Genomic DNA, 25,892 nt, shown 5'->3' with positions numbered 1-25,892 from the left:
GATACCTCCTCAACATAGACACATGGAAGACGTTATGTATCTTCTCCAACTCTGGAGGTAGTGCCAAACGATAAGCCAAAGGACCCACTCTTTCCAATACCTCATATGGCCCGATAAAACGAGGACTTAGTTTTCCCTTCCTGCCGAATCTCATAATCCTTTTCCAAGGAGAAACCTTGAGGAAAACTTTCTCACCCACTGCATACTCAATATCCCTTCTTTTCAAATCAACATAGGACTTTTGAAGGTCTGATGCAGTTTTAAGTCGGTCTCTAATCACCCTGATTTTCTCTTCAGTCTGTTGAACAATTTCGGGTCCAATCATTTTTCTTTCACCCACGTCATCCCAACACAATGGAGTTCTACATTTTCTGCCATACAAAGCTTCATATGGAGGCATCCCAATGCTTGATTGGTAGCTATTGTTGTAAGCAAACTCAATCAAAGGCAAGTGTGTATCCCAACTACCCTCAAACTCAATCACACAAGCCCGTAGCATGTCCTCCAAGATCTGAATTACCCTCTCAGATTGGCCATGCATGCGTGGGTGGAATGCGATCGAAGTTCAATCTAGCTCCTAGGGCTCTCTGAAGACTACCCCAGAATCTAGAAGTGAACCTAGGATCTCTGTCTGATACAATGGATACTGGCACTCCATGAAGTCTCACAATCTCATCGATGTACAACCTGGCCAATCTGTCCAAGCTATAGTCCATTTGGACTCGCAGAAAATGAGCAGACTTAGTCAGTCTGTCGACAATGACCCACACTGCATCATGACTCTTCTATGCCCTCGGAAGTCCCATCACAAAATCCATTGTTATTCTTTCCCATTTCCATTCCGGCACTGGTAGTGGATGCAACAACCCAGTTGGTACTTGATGCTCTGCCTTTACTTGCTGACAAGTTAGGCATTTGGATACAAACTCTGCCACATCTCTCTTCATACCCATCCACCAGTAATGCTCCTTTAGCCCTTTATACATTTTTGTACCACCAGGGTGCATGGCAAAAGGAGACTCATGTGCTTCCTTCAAAATGACCTTCCTCAATTCAACATCATTAGGAACACATATTCTGCCCTGGTGTAGCAGTAGACCATCATCTCTGATTGAGAATTCTGGTTTCTTGCCCTGCCGGACTTCTTCCAGCAGCTTCTGATACTTTTCATCATTCTGAGTAGCCATTCTGATCTGATCAATCAACACTGGCTGTACATGCCATGCAACTGCTGTCTGCCCCTCATCATTAATCTCTAAACTGGCATGTAATGATCTCAACTCATGTACCAAAGACAAAGGAGTAACCTGTAGACTTGCCATAGTCTTGCAACTTAGGGCGTCAGCCACAACATTAGCTTTCCCTGGCTGATAGTCTATTAGACAATCATAGTCTTTTATCAACTCTACCCATCTCCTCTGTCTTAGATTCAACTCTTTCTGGGTGCCCAAATACTTCAAACTCTTAGGATCTGTGTAGATGTAGCACTTCTCCCCATACAAATAATGTCTCCAGATCTTAAGAGCAAACACAATGGCTGCAAGCTCCAAATCATATGTTGGATAATTCCTCTCATGCGGTTTTAGTTGGCGTGATGCATAGGCAATGACATTTCGATCTTGCATCAACACACAACCTAACCCATTGTGAGAAGCATCACTGTAAACTGTGTATTCTTTACCCGGGGTAGGTAAAGTCAGGACTAGAGCCTCTGTCAACCATCTTTTCAATTCATCAAAACTTTGCTGGCATTTGTCCGTCCACTGAAATTTCACATCATTTCTAAGTAACTTGGTCAATGGAGATGCCAACATGGAGAATCCCTTCACAAATCGACGGTAGTATCCATTAACCCTTGAACTGCGAATCTCCGTGACATTTCTGGGTGGCTTCCAATTAAGGATAGCTTCAATCTTGTTAGGATCTACCTTTATACCCTCTGCTGATACTATGTGCCCCAAAAAGGATATCTCCTTCAGCCAAAATTCACATTTCGACAATTTGGCGTATAGCTGTTTCTCCCTCAAAGTCTGTAGTACAATCCGCAAATGTCTATCATGCTCTTCTGCATTCCTCGAATAGACCAATATATCATCGATAAATACCACAACAAACTGGTCGAGGTATGGTCTGAAGATAGTGTTCATCAGATCCATAAAAGCAGCCGGAGCATTAGTTAACCCGAATGGCATGACCAAGAACTCATAATGGCCATAGCGGGTTCTGAAGGCAGTTTTAGAAATACTCTGCTCTTGTACTTCCAGCTGATAATAGCCTGATCTCAGGTCAATTTTGGAGAACACAGCTGCAACCCTCAACTGATCAAACAAATCATCAATACGGGGTAATGGATATCTGTTCTTTATTGTCACCTTATTCAACTGCTGATAGTCAATGCATAACAGGAGAGTGCCATCCTTCTTCTTAACAAACAATACTGGCGCTCCCCAAGGTGACACACTAGGGCGGATAAAGCCCTTATCAAGCAGCTCTTGCAACTGCACTTTCAATTCTTTTAGTTCTGCAGGTGCCATTCTGTATGGTGTTATGGAAATTGGGTCCACACCAGGCATAACATCAATTTCAAACTGCACTTCTCTTTCTGGAGGTAATCCTGGCAATTCTTCAGGAAATACATTCGGAAAGTCACATACAGTAGGAATGTCCCTCAGTGCTGGACTCCCCACTTGGGTGTCTATTACATGAGCCAAGTACGCCTCACACCCTTTTCTAATCATTTTTACGCCGGTCGGTGAAATGATGTTTGAAGGCAATAACTGTCTCTCCCCATGTATTACTACATCACCATACTGAGGAAGACCAAAAGTGACTGTCTTCAGTCTACAGTCAATCATGGCGTGATGCCTGGCTAACCAATCCATGTCCAAGATAATGTCATAATCTCTAAAGGGCATTTCAATCAAGTCTGATAGGAAAATATGTCCTTGGATCACCAAAGGACAGTCTCTGTATAGCCTATTTACCTTGACCTCCTGGCCTAATGGACTAGTTACTAACACATCATAGTCCATTGGTACACACTGAATAGCAGTAGAGCACATCACACTAGCACTAACATATGAATGTGTGGAGCCAGGATCAAATAACACATATACATCTTGGTCAAGGATGGAGAAAATACCAGCTATGACATCTGATGTTTCAGCCTCCTCCCTCTAACGCATGGTATACACTCTGACTGGTGCGCCACTGGATACTGACTGATTAACAGTGCTTTGACTTCCCGGAGTGTTACCAGGGCCCCTACCTCTGCCTCTACCTCTAGCAGCTGACTGTGACCCTCTAGGTGCAGAGACTTGGGCTGATCCCTCAGATGTAGCAGAAGGTCCAGACCAGCGCGGACTAGTGCAATCTTTAGCGAAATGTCCGCTCCCTCCACAATTAAAACATGCACCGGTGGCCTTGAAACAAACCCCACCATGAGTTCTACCACAAGTTTCACACTGTCGTACTGATAGAGATCCTCGAGAAGCTTGTTGGGTCGGCTGACCAGACCGGGGTGGTCTTTGGCCAGAAAATCTGCCTCTGCCTCTACGGGAGCTGGATCCCCCAAACTGTTTCCTCTTTCCTGAACCACTCTCAGATGCTTGCCCAGTAGTCTTTTCAGTCTTCTCTTTCTCTTGTGTACCCTTCTTCACTGCCCCTTCTGATTCTATCCTTTCCAGTTCCAGGGCTTGTGAGATCAATTCAGCAAAATTCTGATGTCGAAAACCCACGACTTGCATTCTCAAATTCTGCCTTAACGCAGACTCAAACCTCTTACATCTGTCTCTGGGGGTGGAGACTAAACTTCCAGCATAGTGGCTTAGCCTTGAAAAGTCTCTCTCATATTCTGCTATGGTTCTGTCCCCTTGTTTCAAACTCAAAAATTCTTGTAACTTCATATCCACATATGCATCGGGGACCCATTTCTATCGAAACTCCCTCAGAAAATCTATCCATGTCAGCACAGGTGGCTCAACCAGGCTGTGGGGGATGGTCTTCCACCATTCATATGCATCCCCTTGTAACAAGGAAACAGAATACTCAAACTTCATCTCTTCCGTACACTGCAGTTTTACAGAACTTCGTTCCATTCTTTCCAACCACATTACGCCTCCGGTGGATCCACGGTGCCTTTAAACTCGGTGGCCCCAAATTTCATCAACTTTTCATATTGCCGAAATGAGGGTGTGGTTGTGCTACTGATCGGCATCCGAGCTTGGGGTGGCACATTACCCGTCATTTCTTTGGAAACGCAGCATCTGTGTACAAATTGAGCGAGGAATCGCGGTCTGGAGCAGAGCCGGAGTGGTGACCCACTCACGTTCGAGTCTTTGGGGCTTCCCTTTGAACCTCAGCCTCAACAGATTGTTCTTCGGAATGATCTCCTCCTTCCATTCCGTTTTCCAAAATTTTCTGCTTCCTGAGATCAAACACAAGGAGGTTGACCTCCGTTAGTGCATATTCATGATGTAAATATGTCATATGTATCAATTAAAGACACTTGAGCAGTTGTACTTATCAATAAAATGTTCATACACATAGTCAAAATTTATTGAAAAACCATGCTCTGATACCACTAAAACATGTCACACCTTACCCCTCTGTAAGGCATAACATGTTCCCGTAGAATACTTAATGAACTACCGAACTTCATCTACCGATAATTCACTAAGTACACTACAAGGGATTTTAAAACAATTTTCTTATATTTTGGAAGTGGTGAGCATTTTGGTAAGAATTAAAAATCATTTATTCAAAGCTTAAATACTAGTAAAAATTTTTGTCCATTTTAATTTTGCCGCAAATTTTATAAAAATTTTGACAGAGTTCCGTTTGTAATTAGAGAAAACCATTCTTCAAAGACCTAAAAAAAACACTTCCAAAAGTTTTCCACAACTCCCATCCTCCAATAATTCTCAAATCAACTCGATTCAAAGTAATTCCACAAATCTAGTCAAAATTCATCATCTCAAAATATTTAATATCTCCATTCACAAAGCATAAAATATGAAATTCACATGTATAAATATTAATTTACAGAAGAAAATCCAAAAATAATATTGTTACAATTTATTTAATACTGCTCAACTTTCATTGGTACATACAACATTATTATATTTACATCAAAACTAACTACAAGGGTATAAAATAATACCCGTACAAACAGACCAGAGTAGTCCTCGATTTAATAGCAGATCACTCTGCTGCTTTCACCTTGCTCTTATCTGCGACAGTAAAATAAGCTATCGCTGAGTATAAACATACTCAGTGGTGCACAATAAAAATTTAAAATGCAATACATAAATCATTAATTGATGAAACACAATTTGAATACTTCTCAATCACATTTCACAAATATCAAAGCTCATAACAATTCCATTTAGTCAAATAATTTATTAAACACAGTGTTGCCAAAATCATACACAACTTAAGCTATGACACAAAATTTCCGATCAATGCCGTGTTGTACACCACGACAAAGCAATCTCAACCCCATTAACCGAAATCAATGAGGGAGGTGGCTAGCTAGCTAATGAGTACTCATCTGATCTCAACCTCAACTGGTAAGCCAGAGAGGGAGGAAAATAAACGATCTCAACCCCATAAATGGAGGAGGAATAATGTGATACTGTCATGCTAAGTGTGAATATAAAATCAATTCAAAACAATTTATTCAAACAATTAATGAGAAATCTGATCAATTTCCAAAGTCACATTTATGATTATAAAATGACAACACAGTACATAATAAATCAAAGAAGTCAAATTTTTGAGAATAAAATATTTAAACAAGTATTATTGTGCACAGACCTGAAGTGAGTTGCCTCGAGGTCTTAACTCAGTCTCACCGAGCTTCCAAGTCTTTTTCAACTGAAACACACAATTTCACAGTGTTTCAGTACCATAACTTAGCAGAAATCCAAAAATAAATTTCACTTCATTTTTATTAGCTCTATTGCGTTAAATTCGACGTTCTCGAAGTTTTTGTATTTCGGGTTACTATTCACTACCTTATTCAAGTCAAATTGTTGACTTTTTAAGGCTTAATAGGTATGGGAACTCCAACTTCACCCACATACCACATTTTGGTCATTAACTTTGTTGGTTTTGCTCATTTTCTCAAAGCTTAAGTCCTTTTGGCCAAATTGTCAAATTTTCAGTTTTGGTGCTCCTAGTTGCACTGTTCTATTAGTCAACCTACTATTGGAATTTGACAAAACTTCCTTCATAGAAAATGTTCCTTATTGTTTTAAGTTTATTCTCATTTTTGGATCACCCCAATTGGAGTTTTGTAACTCAAGTTATAGCCAAAATATAATTACTGTTCACGTGCACTGTTCATGCTGCAATTTTGGTTCTGGCAGATTTTTGATCCAACTTCGTTCAGTAATTTGATCAAGTTAAGTCCATAATTTGGTCTAACTTTCTTCATATGAAATGTTCTACTATGTCTTAGGTTTCCATCGGTTCAAGAATCACCTAAATCGGAGTTTTCTAGAGAGAGTTATAGCCATTCAAACATTACTGCTCAAATGGCAATTCTGCAGTTTTGCAGGTTCAGTAACTCAACTTTGCTCAATAATTTGAATGGGTTAATGGCATAATTTGGGTTTATGTTCTTCATGAAAGTTTTAGGTCTATATCTCATCTAACCACTGGTAAAATTTCAGGTCAATTTGACCTGTCTAGCTCGAGTTATGACCAAATGAACAAATACTGTTCATTTGGTCAATTTGTGCAGTGGCAGCCTGCTCTTATTCAACTTTGGTCAATTGGTTCACTAAGTTTTGGTCACTTTTTGGGCATAGTTCCTAAATGAAAATTGTGTCATTTTATGTCTATTTTCATCTCCAATTGATGGCATATCAATTGGACTCGTAAAATTTCCGTTTTGGTCCTTCAAAGTTGGTTTGGTCATGCTACCAGTAGCATGACCATTTACCCTACGAATTTGACTTCCATTCCAACAATTCCCACACATCTCCTTTGGTCATTATTGACCATTTTTCTCTTCACAATAGGTCAAAGTCATCATTTATGCATTTCTCCAAAATTTGCCTCAAAACCCTAGGCTTCCAAACCCTAATCACACTAAATTGTTACATTTAATCACATTTAAGCATTTCAATCTTACTACCACCTTCATACAAGCTTACTAACACATTTAATTCATTCAAAATACATCAAACTCTCATACATCCATGGCTGGCCGAAATTTCAGTAATGGTTCCTCACAATTTTTTTTATTTCATTTCTTTAGTTTCTAGTTGATTAGGCTAATAACACAACTAATTCAACAAAAGAAATCAAATTTAATCTACTAACCTTAGTGCAGAATTTCTTTCCTTCAAACTTCTTCCTTTCTTTTTTTTTTTGTTGTCAAGTCCTCTATCAAGGCTTGAAATCAAGGTTTAATATTGGAGGTTTAACTTTCTATGGTGGAATTAGGGATTTGATCAAGCTCAAAATGAGCTTTAATGAAGGTTTTGGGTGAGGGAGAGGGAGGATGAAGGTGAGGCGGCAACTTGATATAAAGAAGAAGACTTTTAATTCTTTTTTTTTTCTTTTCTTTTATTTTATAACTTGGGCTTACGGAAGACCATAAAATCTAAATTAATAAATAAATTAATTAATTTATTTATGGCATCATGCATGAGGTCATGCATGATGTCATCACCTTTTTACTTTTTCATTTTCCCCTCTTTTTTTTTTCTATTAGTTCTTTAATTTAATTCTCGATTCTGAAATTTTCTTTTCTCTGATTTTATTTGACAGTTAGGTCAGGAGTCAGCTCTCGGGGTCAATTGACCAAATTGCCCCTCGCCGGTTCATCCCGGTTTGCAAATAATTCCATATTTCTTCCGGCTCTCTGACCTAATTATTTGACTGGCTTAACAATTCTTTTTCGTGATTTTCTCTTTTCCACTGTGTTCATAAGGGTCCTAAGGACCGCAGCGTCACATTTTACGGTTCGAAATTTGAGTTTAAAATGACTTCGCAGTTGTTCCCGAGGAGGTCACCCATCGCTGTGACTCTCGGCTCGTTTAATCTCTTATGTTCTGTTTTTCTTGTTTATACTTAACTAATTGGCAATTACTAATTATTTGTGTTTATGGTTTCTCTAGTAGTCTTTAGTATGGTTCTAATCTCCTTAATTGTCCGGACCGACACCGGTCACTGGAATAGTGAAATATACCAGGCTATACAAATAGGGGTGTTACATCCCATACATCGAATTAAATGACCAATTGATTCTGTTTCTTAATAATCTTGCATGCTTAATCCCTTCATCTAAGTGTGCACATATCATTGTGTTCAACAATTCTTCGGATTCCCAAATTTTAGGTTCTTTGCATTCCAATTTTTTTTTTGTTGATTTAAGGTTAATTCTTGTGTGAGTGATTGACTACCAAATGTATAAAACACAAAAGAAAGCTTGAGAGCTAAAAGGCTGAGTGGTGAGTTCAATTGAGGGTAAAAGCCAATTGAGTGAAACACGAGCGTATTACTTGTGAGGTTTTCTTTATTTTATTTGTCCCAGATCAGAAATCATGGATACACAAGAGAGTGAAACGGCAACTGTAGATCTGAAATTGTTCATGAAAGCTATGCAAATGCAAATGGAGCGAATAAATTTGAAGTTTGATGCTATTAATGATAAGTTAGAGACCCAAAAAGCACAAATTTTAAATTTGCAAAGTGGGCCGCATAGAGGCAGGTCCAGTACCAATCGACTAGCCACTCAAACTCTGGTAGATAGCTCAAGTGATGAGGAGGAGGATGTAGATGATAATGCTACTGTTGCTCTAAATGATGGGCGCAAGACCAAGTTTGGTAAAGATAAAAATCTTGGCAGTATTAAGATGAAGATTCCTGCATTCTATGGGAAAGACAATCCTTATGCATATATGGAGTGGAAGAGGAAGGTGGAACTTATCTTTGAGTGCCACAATTATTCTGAAGAAAAGAAGGTGAAACTAGCTGTCGTGGAGTTTTGTGACTATGCCTTGGTTTGGTGGGATCAGCTAATAACAACTAGAAGAAGAGCTAGACAAAGACCTATTAGGACATGGGAAAAGATGAAGAAAGTGATGAGAAAGCGTTTTGTACCCTCACATTATTTTCGTGATTTACATATTAAATTGCAGGGTCTAACGCAAGGGAGCAAAAGCGTGGAGGAATATTTCAAGGAGATGGAAATCGCGATGATTCGAGCCAATGCAAAGAAGATAGGGAGGTTACAATGGTGCGGTTTCTAACTAGAATGAATAGAGATATAGCCAACATTGTGGAGTAGTATCATTATGTCGAATTGGAAGACATGCTTCACATGACAATCAAGGTGGAAAAACAACTTAAAAGGAAGGGGAAAACCACTACATCATATTCGGTCAATCAATCATGGAGATCGAATCAACCTTTCAACAAATCAAAGGTTGAAGCAACAAATAACAAGGCTGCCCCAACTCAAAAGGATGATAAAAATAAAGCCTAAAGGAGTAATAATGATAAAAACAAAGATGTTTCTGCCCAAAGTAGAAATATCAAATGTTTTAGGTGTTTGGGATTTGGGCATATTGCTTCTCAATGTCCAAACAGAAGGACTATGGTTGTGATTGATGGGGAAGTGCTAACTGAGAGTGAAGGGGAAAGTAGTGATGAGATACTCCCTCTCGAAGATTGTAATATCCTCACTTTAGCTAGTCCGTACATTCGACTGTTCCGGTGACCAATGTCTTTCCGGATAGCTAGAATGACTGGAACTATATGTAAACTAGAGTGAGGAGTCATAAAGAAACCAAATAAGTGTAAAAAAAATTTAGGAAAAATTTTAGAAATAAAATACAACCAAGTTAAGTGAGCCGGTGCCCTAACGATGGGTAACCCGGTGGGAAGTTGCGGTCCTCACAGCTAGGAGCCCTAAACTCGGGAGAAAATTCATGAAATAATTTTTGGGATTCTAGAGAAGAGTCATTGAGGTTTCGATGGCATTAGAATGCCATGAAAATGCTTAAAAAAATTTTTAGATCCGTACAGACGATTTTGGCTTAATAAGCCAAACGGATGATATTTTGGTCATTTCGTCTTCAGAGATGATTTTTGGCCAACTTGTCCAGTTAAATAAATAATTTATGTGACATAAAATGTGAATAAATATTGCTAAAAATTAAATTAGAAATGAGTAGAAAAAAAAAGAAAAAAAAATGAAAGAAAACTCAAATTTTGACATCATAATGATGTCATTTAACAAGCTCCCACCAATCATAATGGAACAAGCCTTCTTAAAACAATTAAAATAAATAAAATGGACAAAAAAATTCTGGTATTTCTCCTTCTTCTTCAGCCAGCCGAGAGTCCTCTTCTCCTCCTCCATTTTTGTTTTTCTTCAAGCTTAAACTCCCTTATTTCTCAACCAAAACCTCAAAGCCCCAACACTAAAAATAATTCTTGGGTCCTCCTAGAGTGTTTGGCAGTCAAGAAAGGGTTAGAAAGTGAAAGAAAGTTTAAGATTAGCTAAGAGAAAATTCTGCTCACAAGGGTAGTGCTAGTCTCACTCTTTTCTTCCTTTCTAAAGTTGAAATTACGGTTGAGTATGAATAAATTACAAGGAAAAAGGTTGAAATTTATGCATGAATTTACAAATATAAATTTTGGCCAGCTTTGGTGTGTGGTTAGTTTGATGATTTTGATGAGTTTAATTATGTTTATGCATGATGATGATTGTATACAAATGAATTAGAATGGAGGATTGAATGGTTTGCATGAATTAGAAGAAATTATGACCAATTAGGGTTTTGTGACAAATTTGGGTTTTGCTCATGTGTTGGTGAATGGAAGTCCTAATGGTCAATTAGTGACCATTTGTTGTGTTTGATGAGGAATTGAAATGATTTATGGCTTTAAATTTGAGGTTGGGTATGCTGCCTCATAGGACTTGCAGGGCTGAATGTGAGTCCAACAAGTTTGGGTAGCTGTAATTTGAGTTGTGTAGGTTCAATTGGTGCAAGGCCAATTAGACATGAAACTAGACACATAATAGCACAACTTTGATGAAGAAACCTTGCCCAGAAAATAAACTTAGGATGACCTAAAAATTGGCCAAATCCAATTCTAGACCTGGTAAAAGTGACCAAATGAATGGCCATAACTCAGAGTAGAAATATTCAATTGACCTGAATTTTATATTAATAGAAAGCTTAGACAATTTAGAATAACTTTCATGAAGAACACAAACTCAAAATTTGAACCTAACCAATTCAAATTGCTAGTCCAAGTTAGGACACCAAATTTGGCAGAACCAAATTGCCCAGAAATTCTGGGTACAGGTCAATCCGGCCAATTATGATAAAATGGCCATAACTTGAGCTACAAAATTTCAAATAGAGTGATTCAAAAAGGGAATTAAAGAAGACACATAAAGGAACAACTTTCATGAATAAAGTTTTGCCAAAATTCTACTGTAATAATGACTAATGGAACAGTAAACTTAAAGCATAAAATTTGAAAATTTTGAATAACATAAAATAAGCTTTGAAATGGTATTGGCAATCAATACTAACAAATCTAGAACTCAAAATGTGGTATAATTATGTATCTATAATTTGTATACATATTATGTATGAAACAGTTAACAAATTGAGTGAATAGTAATGTGTGAATAGTAACCCCAAAAACATAAGGAATAATAAAAGAAATTAAAGAAGCCATTATGATTGATAATATATAATATGATTAGTGAATTGTGATTTTTGAAATTGAGTAACCCTAAAACATAGAAGAATGTTTTAAGTACAATGGTGCATGAGAACCATTGATGAGAATTATGATCATATGAATTATCAAATGAATGTATAAACTATGGAATTTGTCATGAAATAATGAAGTCATAAAACACAATATATTAACATTTAATGATATTATGTGCTCATGTATTGCCTAGACACGTGTGTCAGATTGGATAGATTGGCATGCCAATAGGGTATTGTTTTAGCAGTACTGCGAAAGGCTTTATGCCTAGATTCATGGCTTTATGCCCGCACTCATGGCTTTACGCCCGCACTCATGGCTTTTATGCCCGATTATGTGTTATCATACTGACTGCATACGTGGTTGACATTCCGCATCCCATGGTATTATGCCTGAGGCACCGCGGTGTCCAGTGCCAACGACCCGTTATCCAGTTTAGTCAGCCTGTCATAGGTTACCTGGGTAGTGTAAATTATTGAAATTATTTAAGCATATTAGCAATTAAAAAACATTATAAAGTATTAAATAAAATGTGAAAAAGAGATTAGCAATAGAAACATAACAAAAATACAATTTGCAGAATCGTAGAAAGACCTTAAATACAATACTCCTTAAATAAAATATATATTGAATATTATTACTGTAAGGCTATAAACTCAGTACTTCCAAAGAGGAAAGAATTAGCATATAAGATAGTTAATACTAGAAATGTCATTTTAAATCAAATTGATACTTGAATATTTAGAATACTTGATTCTTTCTTTATTTGTATACATTATTTCTTGTTATATTATTGCACCACTAAGCAGAAATGCTTAGCGTGATAGATTTGTTTCCTTCGCGCAGGTACTGAAGGTAAAACCCAGTAGATATTAGGCTGAGATTTTGAAGTCCAAATTTGCAGAAGTGTCAAAAGGGTTCAAGGTTGTCACCTTCTCAGCAATGCATATAGATAGGCCCATATAAGTCATTTTATGTATTTTGTATATTATAAATATTTTGTATATTGTAATGTAAACTAAGAATTGTAAACTAAGAATTTGTAAGTAATATTTATGTGATGTAAATTAATAAATTGATTAGTTCATATGTAATTAATTTGTATATCATGTAAATTGTAAATTTATTCAATTAGTTTGCAAATTATGTAAATTAATGGAAATATGAGAATTTTGATATGTGAATGGAGTATGAAGGAAAGTGGATGGAAATGAATATGAGAATTGAAATACATGGATGATATTGAAATATGAGATGATTATGAGATTTTATTTTGAAAATATTGTTGAATTTCAAACAGGTGAATAGTAAAATATGCCAAATAGTAATAGAAACAGGGGAAACTCCACTGGTTTCTCCATAGAAAGATAATTGATATTAAAATATAACGAGAACAAAATTTTTAAAGGAATCAAGTAAGATAAAATAGGGTGTTCCGGCACCAAGTGTGACATGTCTTGTTCGGCTACACTGTAGTTGGGTAAGAGGTGTCACAAAGATTGTAGTAATATAGAAACACCTGTTAATATTGAGTTGCTTGTATCCCGCAGGGTTTTGAATTCACAGGTCAAAGATGATGATGATGGCGTGCGAGCTCAAAGAGAAAATATCTTTCATACTCGTGCAATTGTTAGTGGAAAGGGTTGCAGTTTGATAATTGATGGAGGTGGCTGTGTGAACATGGCAAGTAACTTGCTTGTTGATAAATTAAAATTGCCAACCATGAAGTATCCACATCCTTATAGGTTGCAATTGTTGAACAATGGAAGTGAATTGAAGATAACAAGGCAGGTTAGATTGATGTTTAGCATTGGACGATATAGTGATGAAGTAATATGTGATGTTATTCCCATGCATGCAAACCATATACTACTTGGTAGGCCATGGCAATTTGATAGAAGGGCACATCATGATAGATACCTGAATAGGTATACTTTTGAGAAAGATGGAAGAAAACACATACTAATTCCCTTGACACCAAAGCAAGTGATGGAGGACCAGCAAGCAATCCTAATATGAGCTAGAAAAGAGTGAGGCTGAAAAAAAAAATCAAGAGTGAAAATTCGAGTGGCAAGAAAAAGAGTGAAAAGGAAGGGAAAGATGAAGATAAAAAGAGAGAGAATGGAGAGAGTAGATTCGGCTCTATTGAAATTAGAGAGAAGAAGGGAAGCTTTTGTGCAAAAGAAAAAGATTTGATAAGGGCTTATAACTGTAGAAAGGCATTGATTGTAATTAGGTTCAAAGAAAATCTTTTTACTACTAATGACTTACCCAAGCATTTGCCTGCAAGTGTTATTTCTTTGATGCAGGATTATAAGGATATATTTCCTGATGATTTGCCACCAGGTTTGCCACCAATTAGAGGTATTGAGCACCAAATTGATCTTGTTTCTGGAGCTGCAATTCCCAATTGACCAGCTTATAGAAGCAATCCAGAGGAAACAAAAGAATTACAAAGGCAAGTAGATAAGCTGTTGGCAAAGGGGCACATAAGGAAGAGCTTGAGCCCATGAGCTGTACCAGTTCTTTTGGTGCCAGAAAAGGATGGTTCTTGGAGGATGTGTGTTGATTGTAGAGCTGTCAATAAGATTACGGTAAAGTATCGACACCCCATTCCTAGACTTGATGACATGCTTGATGAATTAAATGGTGCTTGCATATTCACTAAAATTGATCTTAAAAGTGGATACCATCAAATTCGAATTAAGATAGGTGATGAGTGCAAAATTGCATTTAAAACTAAATTCAGATTATATGAATGGATGATAATGCCTTTTGGCCTAACTAATGCACCTAGCACATTCATGAGGCTAATGAACCATGCCCTGCGCAATTTTAGTAGAAAATTTATTGTGGTGTACTTTGATGATATATTGATTTATAGCAAAATAATGGATGAGCATATTGAACATTTAAAAGTTATATTTGATGCATTGAGAGAGGCAAAATTATTTGCTAACATTGATAAGTGCACTTTTTACATAGATGAAGTAATCTTTCTTAGTTATAAGGTTTGTTCTAGAGGAATAAGGGTTGATGAAGAAAAAATAAAAGCAATTAAAGAATGGCCTATTCCTAAGAATGTAAGGGAGATAAGAAGCTTTCATGGTCTAGCAAGCTTTTACAAAAGGTTTGTTAGAGATTTTAGTACTATCGCTGCATCCTTAACTGAAATAATGAAGAAAGATGTAGGATTTAAATGGGGTAAAGAATAAGAAAATTCATTTAATGCACTTAAAAAAAAACTTTATTCTGCACCTTTGTTACTGTTGCCTGATTTAAATAAAACTTTTGAGATTGAATGTGATGCTTCTGGGAAAGGTATTGGCGCTGTTTTAATGCAGGATAAAAAATCAGTTACATATTTTAGTGAGAAATTGCATAGAGCACAGCTGAATTACTCGACCTATGATAAAGAATTATATGCCTTGGTGTGTGCTTTAGAAACATGGCAATACTACTTGCTGCCCAAAGAGTTTATCATCCATACTGATCATGATTCATTAAGACATCTCAAGGGTCAAAGTAGGCTAAATAAAATACATGTTAAATGGGTCGAATTTATTGAATCATTCCCCTATGTGATTCAATATAAGAAAGGTAAGGAAAATGTGGTTGCTGATGCACTATCTCGAATGCATGCTCTAATCTCTACACTTAGTTCCAAGTTGTTGGGTTTTGAACATATCAAAGAATTGTATATTAATGACCATGATTTTTTCAATGTTTTCCATGCATTTGAGCATTCGGCCTTTTTAAGAAAGATAAACTGTGTATACCCATTAGTTCTATTAGAGAATTATTGGTTTGGGAGGCTCATAATGGGGGATTAATGGGACACTTTGGCATAGATAAGACCTTAAGCATATTGCATGAACACTTTTTCTGGCCTAATATGAGAAAAGATGTTGAAAGAGTTTGTGCACGTTGCATTCCCTGTAGGCAAGCTAAATCAAAAGTACAACCCCATGGGTTATACATGCCACTTTCTATTCCAACACATCCATGGGTTGATTTGAGTATGGACTTTATATTAGGGCTGCCTAGAATAAGAAAGGGTAGTGATGCTATATTCGTAGTAGTGGATAGGTTTTCTAAGATGGCACACTTTATTGCATGTCATAAGACCGATGATGCTACTAATATTGTCAATTTGTTCTTTGACCATGTGGTTAAATTGCATGACATACCTAAAACTATAGTTAGTGATAGGGATGTCAAATTTTTAAGCCATTTTTGGTGTGTTTTATGGGTTAAATTAGGTACTAAGTTGCTTTTCTCTACAATTTGTCACTCTCAAATGGATGGGCAAACTGAAGTGGTAAACCAAACTTTAGGAACTTTATTAAGGACAATGGTGAGAAGTAACATTCGGTAATGGGAGGAGTGTTTGCCATTTATTGAATTTGCATATAACCGTAGTGTACATTCTTCTCATGGGTTTTCATCATTTGAAATTGTCTATGGTTTTAATCCCCTAACGCCTCTGGATTTGTTGCCTCTACCTTTGCATGAGATTACTAATTTAGATGGGCAGAAAAGGCTAATCTGGTGAAGGAAATTCATGAAAAAGCACGAGTACAAATTGAAAGAAAGAATGAAAGGACTGCATAATATAGAAACCAAGGGAGGCGCCAAATTCAATTTGAACATGGTGATTGGGTTTGGTTACACTTGCGCAAAGAAAGGTTTCCATCCAAACGAAAGTCAAAACTGGATGCTAGAAGAGATGGTCCATTCAAAGTGTTGAAAAAGATTAATGACAATGCTTACAAAATCGATTTGCTAGGTGATTATAATGTTAATGCAACATTTAATGTTTCTGATTTGTCCTCTTTTGATGATGTAGATTTGCATTCAAGGGCGAATGCTTTTAAAGAGAGGGAGAATGATGCAAGATCAAAGGCAGATCCAATAGACCATGCACAAGAGGAGGTTCGACCAGCCCATTATGAAGCTTTGAATGATTTTCCAATAATAAACAATGGGCCAATCACAAGAGCCAAGCTGAAACAATTGAAAGCTCAAGTTAAGATGTATGCACAAAACCTTGTTACATACCAACTTCGGCCGAATTCAACTAAGGGCTTAAAGGACTAGTAAACATGGATGGATGAAGGCATAAATCAACCCAAGTTAATTAATTTAATTGAGCCTTTTGGGCCTAATACATAGGCAGGTTTATTGGTGGGCCAATGGACCATGACTTGTAATTTGTTAGTGGGCCAATAGATAAAGACTTGTAACCTAGTTAGGATTGTTTTCTTTAATTATTTTTTTGCTGATGCCGAATTCCCTTAAGAATTAATTTCAATTAGGACTCTTTAAGTTAGGATTAGTTTTACAAGTCTCCTTAATCTTTTAGGACTTTGTTCTGGTTGGTTTGACTTAACCAACTTAGATAGGAATTACTTTATCATTAGGACTCTTTGTAAAGGGGGAAATCTGAATTCTAAACCCCTATAAACATGCTCAGCCAAACTCTATACACTTCAGATTTGAGAATTGAGTTTTTTCTTTGATAAATTTCAGATTAAAGTGATTTAATAGCTTTCTTTAATTTTATGCTAAGGTAGTTAATTGTTTACTTAGGGTTTTAATCTTAAGTTAACAATTCAGCTTCCTATTTAATTTGTTCTTAATTGCTACTAAATTGGGGTTAAGGTTTAGAATACCTTAGAATCAATTAGGTTAAGCCAATTAAGGTGAGTTAACAAACCAATCAATTGCTTGAGGCATATGAAGCAGAGGCAACGATACTAAAAGCTAATTCGGCTATCTTGAGTAAAGATCTTGGATTGCATCATCTTGGTATCAGAACTTTGGCTCAAGAATCAAGTAATTATGTATCCTTTCTAATTTCATTTATGTTCTTTTTTCGAATTTTGTTGTTCTTCTTGTGTTCTTGTGTTTTCTTGATCTCTTGTGTGTGTGCGAATTGCATCTGCATGTGCAAGCTGGGTATAAGCACATTGCATGTTGGAAAAACTCATGTTAATTAGTTATTAGAATAAAGCGTCAAGGGCAAAGGATAATATCATGGGTGCAATAGGCTTTTCTTGATTAATTCAGGAGCAAATTCATATATCAAGCTTGAATTAAACTTAATCCACAACCAATGGCTGGGTGAATTTTTTAATTCTATCGTAGTAGGTCACATGGCAAACTTTTAATAGCTACTTGAGGTAATTAGTAATTGGAACCGTTTGTAAAATGATGTAGTTAATGACCAAATTAATGACCAAATTGACTATATAATATTTGCATCTTTGAGAAAAGTATTGGGACAAAATTGGCTGTTTTTCTCTCTATTTTCTCCCTCTTTGAATTTCAGTGCGATTTCTTCCTCCTTTCACTCTTTTCCTTTCTTCCCATCTCTCTTTGAATTTCATGTGCTTAATTGAATTACTCTAAATTTGCTTTTAAATTTGGAGTTTCACAACAAAAAAACATTCCTGAAGTGAATTTGTAGTCTTTATACACGTAGGGGTTGATTTCTGAATATCTCGGATTATGTGTTGGTAGAGTTCTTGTTGGTTTGGAAGTTATTTTCTTATTAGGATTCTAACTTGTTATGGTGTATTTTGAAATCCTATCTTGAAAGGGGAGGATCATCTGTGTCACATTCACCCCTAACCTATAGAGACTGGTGTAACATGGAAAACTGATAGAGTTTCCCCTAAATTTGTAGCTAAAAGAAACCATGAAATCTATTGAAATACATCTGATATATATAATATGGCTCTGTGCCAATCAAACAACAATAGATACTCAAATGTACATGAATCCTCTCCGTGAGGATCAAAATGAAATATTTACAAATAAGATCTCCTAACTGTCTTTACTTATGTACAATAATTTAAAACAAAAGAAATATCCAAAAATAACATATTGGCCGGACCTCCACTCGACTCTGGAGTTAGTGAAGTGGATGAGAGGACAACACTAAAAGAGAGGCTACTAGTAGTGGAGTAAGCAAAAGAAATCTGAAATATTAAAAAAAAAATATGAGAGAGTGAGTACAACTACTCAGTGAGTGGATAAATAAATAACAAAGAAGGAACATATAAGGTTCTGATACTTAATAGTATCAATTCTGCTGTATTAAAATAGGTCAGCTGAATAAATATCATTTAATCTAAATCATATAGCTGAGCTAAAACACAATTCATGTTGTAACAATATTGCTAAAATTAATTTATTAAAATCATGAAATCTACAATATCTTCATACACTCGCAATAAATATGCTTCCTATAGATAATGCTCGCATCTTAGGCGCAATAATAAACTCTGGCAGCCTGAGAGCAATGTTGGCATCTTAGGCTCTATAATGACGCAACAATAACCCAAGAGTAATAAAAATGCTAGTCATACACATGTGCAGAGCTACCTCCAAAGGGTGACTACCTGATATACTCCCCAAAAGCTATATGTATATCAAGCGCTATCCCAGAGACAGTATAAATATATGCTGAGCCGAAATTAAATTACCCGTCATTAAGGTGTTATTTATTCAGTGCATATATTGAGTGTATTCGGCCATTTATTCAGCTGTAATTATGAATTTTATTTTATTCAATAATAAAACATGAAATTACCATTTTCTATTCCCATTTACATAATTGAAATTAAGAATAATATAAATAATTTATAGTTAATAAAATACCAGAGTTATATATTTATCCACTCACTAGTACTGAAGATAGACCGAGGCCTAGATCGCTGGAGTACCCCTAGTATCTACTATAGGAGCTGGATCCTCGCCTAAAGTTAAAAGATAACAATGCATCAAGAAAGGAATTTAAATCCTATCTGAAATTGTAGAATATATAATGCATGATTTATGTACGAAAATTTTAAAAGAAAGCCGGCAGCATCTCGGCATAACCTGAACGTTCCCCAAAATTTCAACAACTCAACAAGCCCTCAACCATTTACCACATATCACAAATAACTTTAAAACATCTTCTCAAAACCTACACAAAATAATGTAATATATTCCACCTTTTCTTCATTTATTTCTCCTCCACCCTTTAATATATATTTCTTTCTCCTTTAACATTTCATGTCAAAATTCCTTTCCTTTACTACATCAAAATTCTTGCTAATTTGAATACAATTAATCTCCATTAATAGCTCCACAATAATCACATTATACTTTAAATACTTCATTATCCATCTAGCAATTAAGATATAAAACTTAAATCTACCTCTTCACTCACAAATTTTCCTATTTTTAACAACACTTGAAATTTTTCACTAGCTTATAACTTCCGATAATACTAGAGAAACAATATTTAACTCTATTTCTTATGCACACAACATGCTAAATTTCTTGCATTTTTCTAGTTAAGATTTAATATACTCAACAATTATCAAACCATTAATAACTTGACCATCCATCCCAAATTTGTTCATTCATGGGTCATATTCTCTAATTAAAATTAAATTTAATCCTTACTACTCCATCTTAATTCCATCTCTTCCTATAGAAACACCATCTTTTAATTCAACCCATTAAAGAGCACCTACCTAAAAGTTAGAATTTTCACATCTCTTTTAACCCACATACACCCATTATTCCAAAATAAAATTTATCTCCCTATTGAATGCCATAAAAATTATCATAGAACAATAGAATATCAAATTAAGCTTGAGAAATTGAGAGGAAGAAAAGAAGAATTTACTCACTTGAAAGAAATCATTAGCTCTTGTGAGTGAAAGATGGTTTTGAGTTAGGTTTTGTGTTGAAAATTGGTGTTTAAGTAAAGCTTGAATGGGTTTATGGGTTTGATTTGCAATATGGATGTGAATGAAATGAAGAGAGGAGAAATGCTTGGTGTGGAATCCCCTGTTTCTGCTCAAGGGAAACAAAAGAAGGGGAAATTTTTTTTTTTTTCTACTCTTAAAGCCAACGGGAAAGAATTCCCAAATAATTCTGCTCCCTTATTATTATTATTATTATTATTATTATTATTATTATTTAGAGATTTCTCAAAGCTACAAGACATGGGCCTCATCACTTGTATCATAGGCTCTCATAAGTGGGTTAATGGGCTGAATATTACAATCAATGTCCGAATACCCCTCATATCAATCGTCACATGGGCAAATGTCTCTTGGGTGATTGCTGGGTGAGTAGCATCATGACTGATCAGTTGTATGAGCAAACCCTAAAATTTATATTAAAGGGACCTGGATTGATGATTATTTTCAGTTTGTGGTATAAGTGACTGATCAAAACTTATACACCTTTGTCTCTTTTAGGGTTTGATACATGTATTGTCCTCAACTGTTAGGACTAATATTGGAATAAAGAGAATGGGAGAAATTGATAAAAAGCCATTCCTTAATACATGCAAGGAAAGATTTCCACCTGAGGAACCTGAGGTTCAGGTCACTATCCATTCAAAATCATCAATGATGCTGAAGGGAATTCTCACGTAAAACTTCGTCGTCATCCACCCTAGGTGACACACTGAACCTTTAGTCTAATTGCATGGGATGGCGATGGATGCAGGAAATAGTAGATGAAGAAGATGAGACGCTGTAAAATCTCAAACTGGAGTTGGGGGAAGATATGTACATGGCAGTTGTTACTGATTTGAAAGAGTTAATTGAGTGTCTACTGGGATTATAAATCCCTAGTCGGAAATGGTAAAGATAAATGATTAGGATATATCATTGATAAAATAATCTAATCACTTATATAAATTTAAATTGAGTATGTTAAATTGAGAATTATTTTACCTTATATAAATCACTTTTATTCAAATTGAATTAAATTAATTATTTATTTATTTTATTTTAATTAAAATTAAAATTTTGTACTTTTAAAAATAATTTAAATTAAATTTTATTAATTGAATAATTTAAATCAATAAATTCATTTAAATTTTAATTAATAAATTTAATTAAAATTTATTCTCAAATAATTCCACCGATTAATATCTCTTCATCCTTCTTAAAAAAAAAAAAAAAATCCCTTTATCGCTCTCACTATCTTTACATTTCAATTTATCGCTCTCATTCAAATTCAATAAAATGAAATTTACATCTTAAAATCAATAAATAAAAAAATCAACAAAAAAAATATTTCTTTATAAATTTATAAATCCTAAAATTGGCCCAATATTTTTTTTTAATTTGGTTAGGATAGTTTGTTAAATGGCAACTTCTGCGGTATCAAGGTGGAGAAATAGTAGCAACCAATGTAAGAGGAGAGGCACACATGGTAACCGGAATATGTCAAAACTGAAAACAATAAATAATAAAATATTTATATTTTTAATTTTAAAAAATAAAAATTACAACTAAGTCTTTTTAAAATTTACATGTTAATTCATTATTTAGTTTTGAGTAATAATTTAATTTTTATATTTAAATTTCATTAATAAAATAGTTTCACCACTCAAATTATCATTAACACCATTTTTAAAACAATTTAATTCATAAAATTTTATTTCATTAATAAAATTAATTCATATGTAAATTTAATATCTATATGTAAATAAAATCGTTTCACAACTCAAATATTTAATATTTTTATATTTATAATTATTTTAATATATAATAATAAAAAAATATAAGATATAAAATTTTAACATATAAAGACTATTTTAATTTTTTAATAAAATAAAATTTTTAAAAATAAATTATTTTAAATTAAAAAACAATTAAAGGCTGAGATTAATTTATTAACGAATTGAAATTTAAATGTCAAATTATTGTTCACAAACAAAATAGAAATTAACCTTGCTATATTTTAAGCACTTAATATAATTTATAAAAAAAAAATGATCTTTGCCTAATCTCAAAACCTATTTTTCTCATCAAACAAGTGAAGAGAAATTCTCTCTTCTCATGTTGATGAGGAGGTGAGAAGGGGAAAAGGCCTTCAATATCCTCTAAATCTTTCTCTATTGAAGAAAAATTACTTTGATCTTTCTTTTTTATGAAAATTATTTGTTTTTCTTTACAAACAAAATAAAAGTTGCACAAAAAAATATTCGTAATTAAAAGAAAAAGAAATTTCAAAAAAACAAGAAAAACATCATATTTTTTGACCTTAAAAAATTTTGCAAAATATCTCTTTCGCTTTCGCTATCTCCTGTTGACGCTTTTTATAATACCGTTGAGCCAAAGAAAACAACTAGAACCTTCTCCTCTTCCTGCTCATCCTTTCTCATCCTCTCCATTTCCACATTTTTTTTATTTTTATTTTTGCTATATAATGTTTGCTTCTCTCTCTAGAATCTGCAGGTTGAGATCTGCAATCAGATGCTTCAAATATCTTTGATTCCAGGTCAGATTTCCTGTTTCTCTTTTTAATCTTTTTTTTTTTTGTTTAATCATGAGTTTGTGTAGATCTTTATTCATTTCTTTTTTTTTTGTACGGGATTGACTGTTGTTTTAACTATAGTTTTTAGATCTTATATATGTTAAGATTTCAGGCCTTCTTTATCCTTTCTTTCTTTCGTTCTTTCGTTCTTTCTTTCTTTCTTTTTTTGATTAGGGGTTTCTTAGCGCTTGTAGTTGAATCATTTGTAATTTTGGTTTCAGATTTGGCGATTTCAACTGGGTTGGCAATAGATTTTAGTGGGGTTTGCTCGTGAAATTGGAATTCTTAATTTGGTTAGAGACCTGGGATTGAGCAAGTTTGATTCTTCTCTTTCGTGGTTGGTTCTTCTTTTTCGAGTCCAAGGAATGTCGCTGTTGCTAAAAGGAGATTCAATCCAGATTCGTGAGGTGTGGAATAACAATCTTGAAGAAGAATTTGCTCTTCTCCGTGAAATTGTTGATGATTATCCATACATAGCTATGGACACAGAATTCCCGGGCATTGTGTTGCGCTCTGTGGGCAATTTTAAGAATAGCAATGACTATCATTATCAAACCTTGAAGGATAATGTTGATATGTTGAAGTTAATTCAATTGGGTCTTACGCTTTCAGACGAGCAAGGGAATTTACCCACATTTGGTACTGATAAGTATTGCATTTGGCAGTTCAATTTTCGAGAATTCAATGTGAATGAGGATGTTTTTGCAAATGATTCAATTGAACTTTTGCGCCAAAGTGGGATTGATTTTAAGAAGAATAATGAGAAGGGGATTGATGCAAAGAAATTCGGTGAGCTCTTGATGTCGTCAGGGATTGTGTTGAATGATAGTGTGCACTGGGTGACTTTCCACAGTGGATATGATTTTGGCTACTTGCTTAAGCTCTTGACATGCCAGAATTTGCCTGACACACAAGCTGGATTCTTTAACTTGATCAATATGTATTTCCCAACCCTATATGATATCAAGCATTTGATGAAGTTCTGCAATAGCCTTCACGGAGGATTGAACAAACTTGCAGAGTTGTTGGAGGTGGAGAGAGTTGGGATATGCCATCAAGCGGGTTCGGATAGTTTGCTCACAGCTTGTTCATTCAGGAAACTAAAGGAGAATTTCTTTAGCGGCTCCTTGGAAAAATATGCTGGTGTGTTGTATGGTTTAGGTGTTGAAAATGGACAGAATACTAATTGATGATGAAAAATTAAAAAAAAAAATTATGATTAGAAAGATGCTCATTCAATTGTATGTGTGATGGGCACCCACAATGTATGTACACTTTTGTCCTCTTAAGTTTTTTTGTTTAGTGAATATTTTCATGTTTTTTATTATTCTTTTTTGTTTTTGTGACAACTATCAATCTTTGTGGCATGTTACTCGTATTTTAGTGTCTTTCAATTTTCATTTAATTCATTTAGTTTCAACTTTCATGGTGGATATAAAATATAGAGAGCAAATGATGATACAGTCTCTTTCTTAGTACAAAACGACAAATTTTTCTGAAAGAACTATTGATGCAACTTTCTAGACTTGCTCAATTCTGCTTTAGGGCCATGTTTCTTGTTTGTCATTTCATTGATTATTGGACTCAATCTTTATTGTCCCTCTTCCCTTTTTTGTGAATTGTTACCAACTGCTGTGGCATGCTGCATTGCACTGGAGATTCCGCGAAGTGTTAACCAATGGATTTAGCTTCACATATAACTGGAGAACAATTTGGTGGTTGATGCCATGTGGATTTGTTGCTTCTTTATAATGATGGACGTTGTAATGAACCGTCTACATGCAGAAGCATGAAGAGCAATGTTCTTTTTACTTACCATTTCAATGTTTCTGTGGTCTCTTTCTTTCCTCTTGTCAGGAAGTTGCTATTTTAGTCTGAGTAATTTAGAAAATTTCCAGGCTTTGGTGGCTTTTTTTTATTTATTTATTTTTATTTGGTAGTCAAATAACAATGACTATGCAGGAATAGTTCTATTTGTTTTTCTTTTGTGATTGGTGTACATCTTTTTTTCATTTGTTCTTTATATTTATAACTTAACCTAATGTCTTAAGTTGGATTGGATCTTGGTGATTATGGTGACTTTGATTGTGTTAGGCTAGGCTTCTTTGTCATTAGGGTAGTTCATCTCTCATCTACTGGACTGCTGAATGACTTGAAAAATCACTCCTCAGGTATTTTTCACATTTCTTTATAATATCTTACCCATTGAGTTCAATATCTTTTTGAGAAAGTATTTATTGTTTTGCTAATAAAATAGCATCTGTAGTTTTTTGGTTATCGGTTTCAGTATCCCTTATACTTAATCTCTATCTACAATTTTAATAAAGCAGAGCAGCTAATAGTATTTATTGTAACTTTGGTGTTTATATGAATGCTGATATGTTTCAAATCTGTCCACACTATGATTACTGTGTCGTATTGTTACTAGTCTGAGCACTAGTCTCAGTTTTTCAACTTAACTTGTTAGTGTTATTTGAAAAACTGGATTGGCATTCCACTCTCTCATAATTTATTTGCTTTGAAAGTGATGCAGAAGAAGTCCTATGGTTTTTATTGAAAATATCAGACTTAGAAGCAAATTTAATTTCATGGCTCTTGGCCAAGCAAACAAATGCTGAAGTTGCGGCCTAGAGTACCATTTGAGAGGACTGCATTTCCTAATGACCCGTGTATATAGCAAGATTCTGAGTTGAAAACTATTACCTACTCTCATTTTCTTTTCTTATTCCTTCCACTTCTTTTTGTCCTTTAGTAACAAAATTCAAGGAATATTTTGGTATAGGATTAATTTGTAC

General features: G+C 34.9%; 1 protein-coding gene and 1 long non-coding RNA gene across 2 annotated transcripts; one reads left to right on the top strand and one right to left on the bottom strand.

The window, feature by feature from the left end:
• Window positions 1–18,467: 18,467 nt before the first annotated feature.
• LOC110640771 (uncharacterized) lies at window positions 18,468–20,687 on the bottom strand. Its single transcript, XR_002492184.2, has 2 exons — window positions 20,448–20,687; window positions 18,468–18,740 (listed from the first exon to the last, which is right to left on the bottom strand). It is a non-coding gene; the product is annotated as an uncharacterized LOC110640771 (long non-coding RNA).
• Window positions 20,688–22,662: 1,975 nt separating this feature from the next.
• On the top strand, window positions 22,663–24,424 carry LOC110640770 (probable CCR4-associated factor 1 homolog 6). The gene is made up of 2 exons (XM_021792237.2): window positions 22,663–23,061; window positions 23,319–24,424. The coding sequence occupies exon 2, from the start codon at window positions 23,463–23,465 to the stop codon at window positions 24,285–24,287; it is 825 nt and encodes a 274-aa protein (XP_021647929.1). The 5' UTR covers window positions 22,663–23,061; window positions 23,319–23,462; the 3' UTR covers window positions 24,288–24,424.
• The last annotated feature ends 1,468 nt before the right edge of the window (window positions 24,425–25,892 follow it).

This window comes from Hevea brasiliensis, chromosome 1 (assembly GCF_030052815.1).
Source record: "Hevea brasiliensis isolate MT/VB/25A 57/8 chromosome 1, ASM3005281v1, whole genome shotgun sequence".
Lineage (NCBI taxonomy): Eukaryota > Viridiplantae > Streptophyta > Magnoliopsida > Malpighiales > Euphorbiaceae > Hevea > Hevea brasiliensis.
Note: the sequence above shows the minus strand (reverse complement) of the source record. Positions and strands in the feature narration are given on the sequence as shown.